The 12,639-nt window shown below is 38.0% G+C and overlaps 1 protein-coding gene across 1 annotated transcript in view; it reads right to left on the reverse strand.

The window, feature by feature from the left end:
• Positions 1–12,639, reverse strand: part of BCAS3 (BCAS3, microtubule associated cell migration factor) — a 454,972-nt gene that overhangs the window by 429,964 nt on the left and 12,369 nt on the right. The window contains exons 4-5 of the mRNA XM_023756742.1: positions 12,096–12,171; positions 4,141–4,247 (exon numbers count right to left, since the gene is read on the reverse strand). Coding sequence (XP_023612510.1) covers positions 4,141–4,247; positions 12,096–12,171 — 183 coding nt within the window. The remainder of the gene's footprint in view (positions 1–4,140; positions 4,248–12,095; positions 12,172–12,639) is intronic.

The following is a 12,639-nucleotide window of genomic DNA, read 5'->3' on the forward strand; positions in this document are numbered from 1 at the left end:
GAACACTTCACCTCAGAGCCTCTGACTTTACTATTTGCTGTTCCCTCCTACCCTGGCTAAATCTTAACTTCTGTACTGCTTAGTTATTATAATATTTTATTATTTCTTCACATTACAATTTAAGTTGTATATATTTTTATTTAAATCCTTCTTTCATACTAGCTGTATTAGAGTAAAGACTCTGTCTATTTTGCTCAAAATACACATTTTATCCCAGACCTGTGTTGAATAAATGAACAACAATTAAGTCCTCATAGTTCATAGCACCAAGTCAATCTATGTATAAAACTAGGAGGAAAAAAATAAAAAATATAAGTATGTTACTTTCAAATATCTGAAATACATACTAAGATAACAACAATAATAGAAATGAAGATGATAAGAAAGGAAGAATACAGAAATGCTGTTCTTTTCATATGAATCCCATAAAAGTATTTGGTTTTTAGTCCAGGTACATGTATAACTTTATTTTTTTTAATTAAAGATTTTAAAAAGAGTCTCTACTACATTACCAAAAGAAGCAATTACATTGTTAGACATAGATGCGAATAGGGCCTGTTTATCCAAGAACATCAGCAGAAGAAATAATCATTTCTTATATTACATCAGATATGTTGAAAGTAGGGGCCTGACAGCTTGGGAAAGCTAAGAGAACTGGTGGTTTCCTGCAGCCATCTCATCTACAAAGTGTGGGATTGGGAAATAGAAAAAATACTTCTGCATAGTTCTGCTTCTGAGCTAACTCTACTATATTCCTGAACATCATCTAAGCTTCGTTCATATTTGCGCACTTCTTATATAGACAATCTTAAAAAATGTTTAACCACCCGGGCCAGTATGGCTCAGTGGTTGAGCGCCAACCTCTGAACCAGGAGGTCGAGGTTCGATTCCCAGTCAGGGCACATGCCCGGATTGTGGGCTTGATTCCCACTGTGGGGCAAGCAGGAGGCGCCCAATCAATGACTCTCTCTCTTCATTGATGTTTCTCTCTCTCCCTCTCCCTTCATCTCTAAAATCAATTTTTAAAAAATATTTAACCAAGATATGTTTATTTTCTTAATCTAAGACTCACGGGTGGAACAGTTATATAAAATCTACAGAAGAGAGAACCGTGCACAAAACTGAGGCAAAACTGTGCTTAGGTTGGACCAGGAATGACGTTCTGCTTACCTATACTTACTCAAAAGCTGGAGGAATCACCCTACCTGATAGCAAATATACTACAAGGCTATAGTCACCAAAAAGAATGGTACTGGCATGAAAACAGATATATAGATCAATAATACAGGGGGCTGGATGAAAAAGGTGAAGGGATTAAGGAAAGAAAAAAAAAAACCTTCTTAGACACAGACAACAGTATGGTGATTACCAGAGGGAAAAAAGGGTGGGGGATGTAGAAGAGGGTAAAAGGGGGGGTAAATGGTGATGGAAGACTTGACTGGGGCTGCTAAACATACAATACAATATACAGATGATATATTATAGAATTGTACACCTGAAACCTATATAATTTTATTAACCAATGTCACCCCAATAAATTCAATAAAAATTTTAAAAAGGCAAATACGATTTATGGTCTGCAAAGATCCCTACGAGCCAGGATTATTTCTAGCTTGACCAACATTAGCTCCCCACTGTCTAGCATATGGGAACACTTAAATAATTACTGAATAACTGACTAGTGATAAACAAGTTTCAGAAGGGTTTAGTTAAGAGTAATGCATAACAGTCACAGTAGTCTATAAAAGATAAATATTTGAAGCTATATCATAACCTTTTACAATGAAAACTAAAACTGCCAAACTGCGTGCATGGTATATCTTCTGCAATCACATGTTGGAAGTAATGAAGTATAGCTCTTAGACCATGGACTCTGAATTTGAAGTCAGACAGAATTGAGTTTGAATTCCAACTCTGCCTCTTACAAGTTATGTGACCTTGCCACCTGTAAAACAGGGTAACTTCTACCTCACAGGGTACAGTATATGAGATAGTGTATATATAAAGCTCTTTGAACACAGTAAGAACTCAATCGATGCATCAGAAGGAGCTTATTACCCGGACTGCTTCCTAATTTTTGAAACAGTTCTCACAGGGCTATACTACTGCAATAGTAAACAACTAGTCAAAAAAAAAGAAAAACTAGTCAATAAAAATTTGAAACGACATAAAAACTACTTTAAAGAAGTAATTTAAATTACTCAGAAGACCTTAAGTTACTCAGAGCTAAACACGAGTTACCTTTGTGAGTATTAAAAGTGATACCTCTAATTATAACCAAAACAAGTTGGTAGCCTGAGTACCACCAAAGGAATGTGCTCAATCCAGTCAACACTCCTAACCACACGAGGTTCAACCTTCTTGTTAAAACTTGAGCTTCCTCTTTGCCTTTAAGTCTGTCAACAAACTGTGTAATAGATGAAAAGGTAGTCTCTATTAATAAGAGTTGCATTTTACAAAAACCCTTTCCTCTGATCACGACAGAGAAATAGTTCCCTGGGTAGAAAGAAAAAACCTGTAAAAACCAATGCCAGATTTTAAGGCCTTTGTCCATGCCTTTGGCATGGTACTTAAATTACAGACGTTACAGGACCTTGAAAAATGTCAGCTACACATCCCAAAAGGCTAAAGAAAGAGGACACTAAGTCCATGCCATACCAACAGGAATCTTCTACCTCTGCAAAATAAAGCCAATCTTCAAAAACAAGAAATACAAAACCCCAAGTCCTAAATACCTAACAATATGATACATAATTATATGATCAGATGGAAGACCAAAGTTCATCGTAAGTGATCTATCGAAGAACAAATACATTTTACTTAAAATGTTAAAAAATAATGAAGTCCAATATGCTGGTTACTTCATTCTTACACTACTGACACCAAAATCCTGCACTCAAGAATATCCTGATTCCTATTAAAATTGCAGGCATATATGTTTATTTATAAATATTTTAAGTAGTAACCATATTACCCAAAAGAACAACAACAATCAAAAAAGGCAGGGGAATTCTAGCTGAGACACACACACACACACACACACACACACAAGGGGCTTCTAATGAGTTTGGTGAATATATTTATTAAAGATACAAATTAAAATTCTATTGGCCCCAAGCCTCCAACTGCAAAAGAACCACACAATAGAAGTCCCCTGTCTGCCCCCATCTACTGAGGAGATGCAGTATTTAGGTCATGCCATAAACCAGAATGTAAATAAGTATATGCTGCAGTATGCAATCCCGACTACACTTCACTGAGCTGTGATCCTATCAAGCCTTTTCCTCTTTTAAGACATTTTATTTTGGGTCATTCCAAAGTGGAATATGTAGGGTTTAAAAGGCAAACTGGGACCTATTAGGCAATTTAAACATTTATCAAAATCGGAACTTACTCTACACAGATACACACATATAAAGTAAGTTTTGTTCAAGGTCATGTATTACATTATTGTTTCTAATTTTAAAAAGGGACATTTATGTTTTTCAGTAATAGTGAACAAGTTACGTAAATTAAGGAAACCCAGGTAGCTTATATACAGCTATAAAACTCAATGAAGCATCTCTCAGAACACTGACTTGATGAGGAAAAAACCTCAAGGTACAAACTAATATGCTCCTATCTGTTAGGAAAGAGCAGAGTGGGAAAAATATATTTATATATTTTTGGCATAAAATATAGCTATAAGGATACATAAGAAACTAGAAAATCTGGCTGCCTCAAGGTAGGGGAAATGGGAACTAAGAGTGGGAGTGGGGATGAAGTGAATGTTTAAACTAATTCTAAAACACTGATTTTTCTTAAGTGATTGCTAATTTTTAAAACAAGTCCTTTGTAAGTCTGTTTAATCATTTATAAAATGGGAGGAAAAAATAATACCTACTTAGTAGAGTTACCATGACAAAATTGAGATCTCGCATGTAAAGTGTTTCCAATTCCTAGTCCACTTTTCAAAATCATTTACAGCATCTCTGGCCCTTATTCCTTGTACTTTGCATGGTGTTGCACACCTAACTGTATCTTAAGCAACTACTATGAAACAAATGAATGAGACCTTTCTGAAAGTATCACCAGATTTCCCATCAGATAGCATTCTGCAAAAGTATTGTATGTTAGGAAATCAACCATCTTCATACTTACAGGGATGCTCCAGACCTGTATTCCATCACTGTAGCCAATCATAATCAGCAAAGGCGGCTCATTCCCAGTGCTGTGTATTTCATGAAATTCCAGATTTCTTGATGTATCTACATTAGAATTAAATAACAGGAATTAAAAAGACACAATGTCAGTTAAGATAGCAACATATTTCTTTAATGCCATTAGTACTACAATTGTCTCACAATAAAAAATAAGTGCAGAAGTATTTGGAAGACCTCATTAAAGGAAGTGAACATCCCAGCCGGTGCAGCTCAGCAGTTGAGCAATGACCCAAGAACCAACAGGTTGCCGGTTCGATTACCAGTCAAAACACATGGCAGGGTTGTGGGCTATTCAGTTCACTGACACCCCTGCCTCCTCCCTTTAGACTCATCTTAGATACTCCTCCCATCTTAGTTTTTTATCAATCATCTCAATAACTGTAAATAATCTACATTCTCTTATCCTTCTTTGTGGGATCTTTGCATAGCATCCAAATAGCAAAACCCTATTCCTAGATGAACCCAACTACCCACTATTCTAGTATGTTCTATGGCAGCCATATACTGACATAGAAACATCATTGTGAGAAAGAATTGGTACACTATAAATTAAATTACCTCCACAAGCTTCAACTATATGCTCAAAACTGCACAACAAATTTATTGTTTCTAGAACTTAATTTATAATTTCTTCAATGACTTTCTTAAACTTTGTCCCAGTCCTGACTCTGCCCACTCTCTCCTCACTCCAATAATCTGTCTCATACTGCACAGGGAAACTACAAACTTCCTGTTGCCAAAGACCGATTTGCATCCGTGGCAGCCTCTTCACCTTCCATCCTATTACAAATAGTTGTCTTTCCTGCTGTCCAAAGCAAACCCTCCATCTGTGCTTTGGGTCCCATCCTCCACCACCTTCTCAGGGGCCCTTTTTCCAATCATTCCTTTTCTGTTTCTTCGATTCCTTCCATGCTATTGGATAGTTTCAAGGAGCATTTACACATGCGGAAGTGTTCCCTATTTTTTCAAATAAACCAGTACCAGGGGATTTTATATATAAATAATGTAGATAAAATTAAACTCTGAAAGATAATACAGAAAAGTATTTTCATGATCACAGTATAAGGAAAGATTTCTACACACACACAACTCTTAGTGAGACAGGCCAGTAAGCCAAGAGAAACAGAATAGGGAAACTAGTTAAATAGCATTTTGTAACCATCTAGTAAATCCTATCTTCCCTAAACCAGGGACACTTAAGAGTATATGATTTGCATTTGTCCTCCCCAACCAGAGGGTAAATAGCTTAAATCATCCTGCTCAGGGAGACAGATAGCAGAAATCCAATTAGTGCCATTTGCTAACCACACCCAAGGACAGATGAAGTTAAGAGAATAAATCTCATTTTGGTACATCAGCATAAAGCTGATGAATATTCTATTGACATCCTCCCTAAGACTTCCCCCCCTAAACACCCAGCCTTTCAAACCCCTCAAAAGGAAGGTCAGAAGGTCCAGTGCATGCTCTCCCTCCCAGCAGCACACCTGTGCCTCCCCCACCTCCACCCCTGAACCTTCCGCCCTCTTCTTTCCCCACAGGCAGGCATCTCCTAAATTCTAAGGGACTCCATGAGGCTTGCAGCCAGGGCATCAATGGGTAGCAGCCACTAATCCCAGACAACCCCCCCTGACCCTGTCCCCAAGGGACCCCTTTTCTCTGGCTTCTTAGTGGGCCAAAGAAGACTCGCCTAAGCTGATTTCCCCAGCCCGTTCTTATTTCCCTGTCTGCAGCTTTAATAAAAGTCCTCTAAAATTCACCTGGACTCGTGTTGTGAAATTTTTCCTGCACAAAATCAAGAACCCACACACTACCAGCTGTCCCTAGGCCCTACACCAGTTCAGGGCCTGGTCCCCTTTTCAGTAACATTAGCACAAAAGATTGGCAAATTCGACTGCATTATTTTTTACATTAAAATGAAGAACTTCTGTTAACCAGGAGCCACAGGATGGGAGAAGAGTCTTGAGTCCCACAAGGACTCATCCAGTACATGTAACAATTAAAAATCTATATGAAAGGTAAGTCATTAGAAAAATAGGCAAGAGACATGAAACAGCACTTCAAAGAGAGGATATTCAAAAGATCAATAAAAGACGAAAAGTGGATGGACCTCATTTGCTGTAATCAGTGAAATGCTAATTAAAACCACAATGACAAAACCAAGTGTTGAGAGGATGTGGAGCAAATGGATTGCTTATTCAATGCTGGTGAATTTAATTAGTACAACCACTTTGGAAAACAGTTTGACAACTTATTCAAGCTGAGGATACCACGCCCTTTGAAACAGTTCCACTGTAGGTATACATGCTCATTAGAAGCATGAGCACACACATATACACTAAGAGACATGCACAAGAATATCCATAGCAAGACTATTTGAAAAGAGCCAAAAGCTGCAATGAATGCAAAGGTCCATCAACAGAATCAACAAGCACAGTGTTATATTGATACAATTGAATACTTTTGAGCACAGAAAAAAGAATGAACTACTTTACTACCATACACCATAACATGAATGAACCTCACAGACATAATGAGCAAAATAAACCAGACACAAAAGACCTTATATTGAATAATTCTATCTATATGAAATTCAAAATAACCAGGAAATTCGTAATATTCTTTTTCTTACCCTACATGATGGTTACAGAGGTGTTGGGTCTGTAAAAATTTCACTGACCTATACTTTAGTTTTGTGTTCTTTACCATGATGTTTGCACAATATAAAGGTTTGTAAAAATCATAAAGTAAAGCAACAATATCCTTCTCCTGGTATTTGATTTCATCACTCTCCTCTCCTAGAAGCTGAATTCCTCGACTGAGTTGTTTATAACCGTCATCTATTTTTGATTTCTCATTCACCCAAAAATACATTCCAAGATGGTTTCTGCCCCTAACACTCCTCCAAAGTGACTTTTGCTTTAGTCGCCAATCACCTCCAAGTTGTTGTTAAAGAGAAAACCATAGGCCCAAAATGGCATCCCTCATGCTGAAAGTCCCTGATACCAAACCTAAATTTAATACCTGACCTAACTGCAATTTCAACCTCTCCCAGAAACTTATCAGTCTGGAATTTTATGGTCAAGCACCAGTAAGGTTATCTGTTAAAAGAGGATCCTCTCTGTCCTCAATGTGTATAACAAAAACCATTCAGGCCCTGGCCAGTGTGGCTCATTTGGTTGAGCATCAGCCCATACACCAAAAAGAGTTCCTGGTTCAATTCCAGGTCAGGGCTTGTGCCGTTTCAGGCTCGATACTCAGTGTGGAGCATGCAGGAGGCAGCTGATCTCTCTCTGTCTCTCTCTTCCTCTCCCTTCTTCTCTCTCTAGCACAATAAAAATCTTTTTTTAAAAAAACAACCGCCTGTATCTCTATCCCCCAATGATGTTCAGCCCAAAAACAATCCTTTCTTTTTTTTTCTCCCTTGCCCCCTTTTTCCTAAAAAAAAACCTTCCATTTTGTACAAGCCCTTGGAGCACCCTTCTGGTTGCCAGAAGGGGTGCTGCCCAATTCATGAATCACTTGTAAGCCCCCCCTAATGAATTTTAATGAATTTCTTGTAACCCCATATAGATTCCCCTTTGATTCTGATGTGTAAAACTGCTTCCCAGCATTGTCATCAGTTTGACTCAAACTCATAAAAATCCTCTACAGGTTTGAATGTTTCCCTTTTCTTCTCACAGTGTACCCTCCCCTACGTGATCCCATTGCTTCAGTTAGTGTCTCTGCAGCATGAGTTGTTGGGTATCTCAATAGTAGAGCAAATTCCACTCAAAGATCATTATTTTTCTCCCCAAATCTGATCTTCCAGGGTTCCCTCTTTCGGTGAAAAAGCAACATCAGGACCACCTTCTTCCTTCCTTCTAGCAATAAACCTCCCCCTAACCCTGTCTTCCTAAACAGCTCTCTTCTTACACCACCACCCTGTCCCAGCTCCATCTATTCCAAAAGCATAACTAACTTCCCATATCCACCGCTGCCCAACAGTCACAGTGCTCTCTCTCTAAAACACAAATAATGACATACCTCCTCACCTCCATTCTCTACATTAGGGACTTCCTGCTGCCCAAATATAAAGATCAAAACATAGCTTATGGTCAATAATGTTTTAATGCTGTTTTTTGTTTTGTTTTGTTTTGTTTTGTTAAAAAAAAAAAGGGGGGGGGAGGGAGAGTTAGAAACATCAATGATGAGAGAGAATCATTGGCTGCCTCCTGCACTCCCCACACTGGCGATCGAGCATATGCCCTGACCCAGATTCAAACTGTGACCTCCTGGTTCAACCGCTGAGCAACACCAGCCAGGCTTAAAGCTGATTTTATAATAGAAACTAATTGACATAAAGTTAATAGCACATTATTCTATTTCCAGCAAAATTCAGAATTATAAGCTTATTTTCATAGGGCATAATTAATTCTCTGTATATCTAACACTTAATGGTCATTTCTAATTTTCAGTGTGCTTTGGTATAGATACATCATCTAATCTGACACACATATATAATCCTGTTTTATATGCAGAACCAGAGCCAATTTCATTTTATCATTGACAAGTTAGGGAAATCTCAGGACTTTTTTTTTTTTATTAACGCTTTTTATTTTATTTTATTTTTTCTGTTAATCCTCACCCGAGGACATTTTTCCATTGATATTTAGAGAGTAGAAGGGAGGGGGAGAGACAAAGAGAGAAACATCAATGTGAGAGAGACACACAGATTGGTTGCCTGTCCTATGTACCCCAACCAGGGATGGGGACTGAGCCTGTAACCGAGGTACACGACCTTTAATGGAATCAAACCCAGGACCCTTCAGTCCGAAGGCCGATGCTCTATCCACTGAACCAAACCAGCTAGGGCTCAGGACTCTTGATACACAATCTAGTCATCTTTCTACTATAGCTACCTCCTTGATCACAGGTAGTTAGGTTTAGAAGGACTCCAAGGCCATATATAAAAACCCTGAGGTCATTACATGAACAAACTCTCCTTTCTCTTAATTTAGATTATGGTTAGTCACTTGTGCTATTTTTCTTTCTCTGGGTGAAGATAAGCACATATCCCCTCCTTCTAAAGGGTGACCTATGATCCAAATCTTATTAACTGTCCTATGATCCACTCCTTGCTTTGTCTGTTCCCACCTTCAAGTAATCTTTCTTAATTTCAAATGCATTAAAGAAGCTGCAGAACTCTCTGGAGCATTTGAGATCTTGCTCCCCAGCTTATGTTGTCAGTTTGGCTCAAGTAAACTATTATACAAATTCTCTACAGGTTTGGATCTTTCTTACATTGACACAAGCTATATGAGTAGGTTTCAACAGAAATCTCCTACGAAAACAGTATGGTGGTTCCTCAAAAAATTAAAAACAGAATTACCATATAAGCAAATAATCCCACTTATGAGTATATACTCAAAAAGAATTGAAGGCAGGCATTCAAAGCAATATCTGTACACCCATGTTCATAGCAGCATGATTCACAAAGCCTAAAGGTGGACATAACCCAAATGGAACATCAAAGGACAAATAGAGAACAAAATGTAGTAGACACATAGAAAGGAATATTACACAGCCCTAAAAAGAAAGGAAAAACCTACACATGCTACAACATTAATGAATCTGAGGACATTATACTACATGAAATGAGCCAGTCACAAAAAGACAAATACTTATGAGGAACTTGAGTAGTCAAATTCAGAGTCATAAATAGAACTGTGGTTGCCAGAGGCTAGTGGGAAGGAGAAAATGTGAAATTGTTGTTTAATGGGTATAAAATTTCAGTTTTACAAGATTAAGAGTTCTAGAGATCAGCTGCATAACAAAGTGAATGTGCAGTAAGTCCTCCAATAATAAATTTCATTCAATATCATTTCATTATAATATTGATGAGATACTGTAGGAAATTAACTCTTGTTTATATCAATTAGCCTATGTTAAAACTGGTTTCCTTACACTTTGTTTCACCATAGTTCTGAGAACCTATCAACAATGTTAACTGAGAACATACTGTTCTTAAAGACTATTAAACCATACACTTAAAAATGGTTGAAATAATACACTTTTATGTGCATTTTACCACAATTAATTTTTTTATTCCCTTAAATCAATCACTTGCAACTGAAGAAGGGGCTGTTAAATATAAAAACTGGTACCTAAGTATAGTACTAGATGTCATATTAGAATTGGCCAAGTCAAGAAAGGCGATGGGGTGCAAAGAGCTTCCCCCTCACAGATTAGAGACTTGGCAGTTCTGGTTATACTGTAGCGAACCAGCTGGATAACCTAGTGTGCTCTGGGTCTCAAACCATATGCACACCTTTAGGGAATTTGATAGAAAAATATCAGGATATGAAACTGCTTCGGCTACTTCTTTTTCAGTATGGTACCTGAAGGAAAACAAGCTTAGGCATGAATCAGACTGTCTGGATGAGAAACAGAACAGTGATCATGATACAAAAGGCCCTTGTCCTACTCTCTAATGACCTCCAAAAGTAGTCATCTCTACCTAACAACAGCCAAAATTAAAGCATTGATTAGGAATGGAGATACCTAGGAGGATGCAGGACTGGCTCCCCAGCCTCCAACCATGATAAACCATATCAACTGGGATGCAGCCTGCAGGGAAGGGGCTACCTGGCAGCACTTTATAATTTTAAGCAAAAGAGCAGAGCTCCCAGGACTATTGGAAGAAACAGAAAGCAATCACCAAAGCAGAGTTCAATTCAAACACTGCATTATAGTTAGAAATAAAGAAGGAACAGGAAGGACTTATGCTAATAAACAAAGAAATTTGAGCCATTAAAAGAAAATGTAAAATATAGTAAGCTTTCAAAAAGAGATACAGTAGGAAAAGTTTATAAATCATAAATAATCACCCCTATAAATGAATGTTTTGTTCCCCATAAAGAGGGCCCAAGAGGTTGTCATTATTTGAACGAACCAGCTGATAGAGAATCCAAAATTCAGAAGAAACCAATAGCAGAGGCAATACTTAGCCTCTCTCACCCTGGACAGCAGCTTTTTTATTTGTTATTTCATGTTCTTTATTGATTTCAGAGAGAAAGGGAAAGGGAGAGATAGAAACATCAATGATGAGAGAGAACCATTGATCGAGCCCACAACTCGGGCATGTGCCCCTGACCAGAATTGAACCCAGGACCCTTCAGTCCACAGTTCAACATTATCCACTGAGCCAAACCGACCAGGGCCTGGACAGTAGCTTTTAAAGGAAAATAAGGCATTACATTCTAAAAGTCTAGAGGAGACAAAGATTCAAGAGTATGGTATCAATCAAGGTCCAACTAGGAAATTAAAACAAGTCAGTGTATTTGTAACTGGGAATTTAATGCAGACAACTGGTAGCTGAGAAGGAACTGTGAGGCAGCCTACTGAATTAGCAATACCAGGAAATCATTGCTACCCTTAGCCTAGGACAGAGGAGTGCAGGGTGCTGAGGTCACCTGGTAAAAACTGGACTGCCAGTACAACCGCCCAAGGGAACCTAAAAACCACAGAGAAAATGCAGCCACTGACAGGGAGAAGGAGAGAGAATAATAATACTCTTCCCTCTCTCCCATCCTCCCGTTCAGTTTCTCACCAGTGCCTCCACAATTCAGCCAGATAACAGACATGGTAGCCTGGGAAACAGACAGGGGGCAGCCGCCTCTCTCCTGGACTTAAAGTTTCAGGCTAGGCCCTATGTTACAACTGCTTTCAGACTTGTACAATACCATATTAGTTCTAATAAAGTATCTGTAAAAATATGGCTATGCTATTTTAAATTAAACACAAATTTATTTTGAAAACTAAAAAGTTACTAAAAGAGAAAGTAATCTGACTCAAGAATCAGGTCACCCTGAAGCAAACATTGAATGCATAAGCCCCAAAAAGTTAAAACCATACCATTTAAATCTGCATTTTCAAATCTGACCCAGACTATTTTCTCCTTTTCTTCTGTTAGAGGTGTTCCACTGTAAGCCTGCATAGTAAACAGAAATGTTTGAATAAAAATATTTTACAGCTCTAATATTACTGATGTTCAAAACAAAGAGTAACTTAAAACCAACACTATCCCTCTACAATTTCACCAATCCTACCTTCATCTTGGAAACAGCACATTTTGTAATATTTGTACTCCCAAAGAAAGTTATCCAGGAGTCTGAAAACCTTGTTCAAAAGAGAGTTTTTAAGCTACTAAAATACTGCAGAAGCCCTGACCAGTGGCTCAGTTGGTTGAAGCATTGTTCCATTACACCAAATGTTGTGGGTTCATTCCCCAGTCAGGACATGTATGGGAGGCAACCAATCAATGTTTCTCTCTCACATTGTTGTTTCTCTCTCCTTCTCCCTCCCTTTCTCTCTAAAAAATCTATGAAAACATGTCCCTAGGTGAGGATTTTTAAAAAAAATTGTGAAAAGAATTGCAGAAACCTAAAATATAATAATC

The sequence above is a fragment of the Myotis lucifugus genome, unplaced genomic scaffold, assembly GCF_000147115.1.
Source record: "Myotis lucifugus unplaced genomic scaffold, Myoluc2.0 scaffold_99, whole genome shotgun sequence".
Classification (NCBI taxonomy): Eukaryota; Metazoa; Chordata; class Mammalia; order Chiroptera; family Vespertilionidae; genus Myotis; species Myotis lucifugus.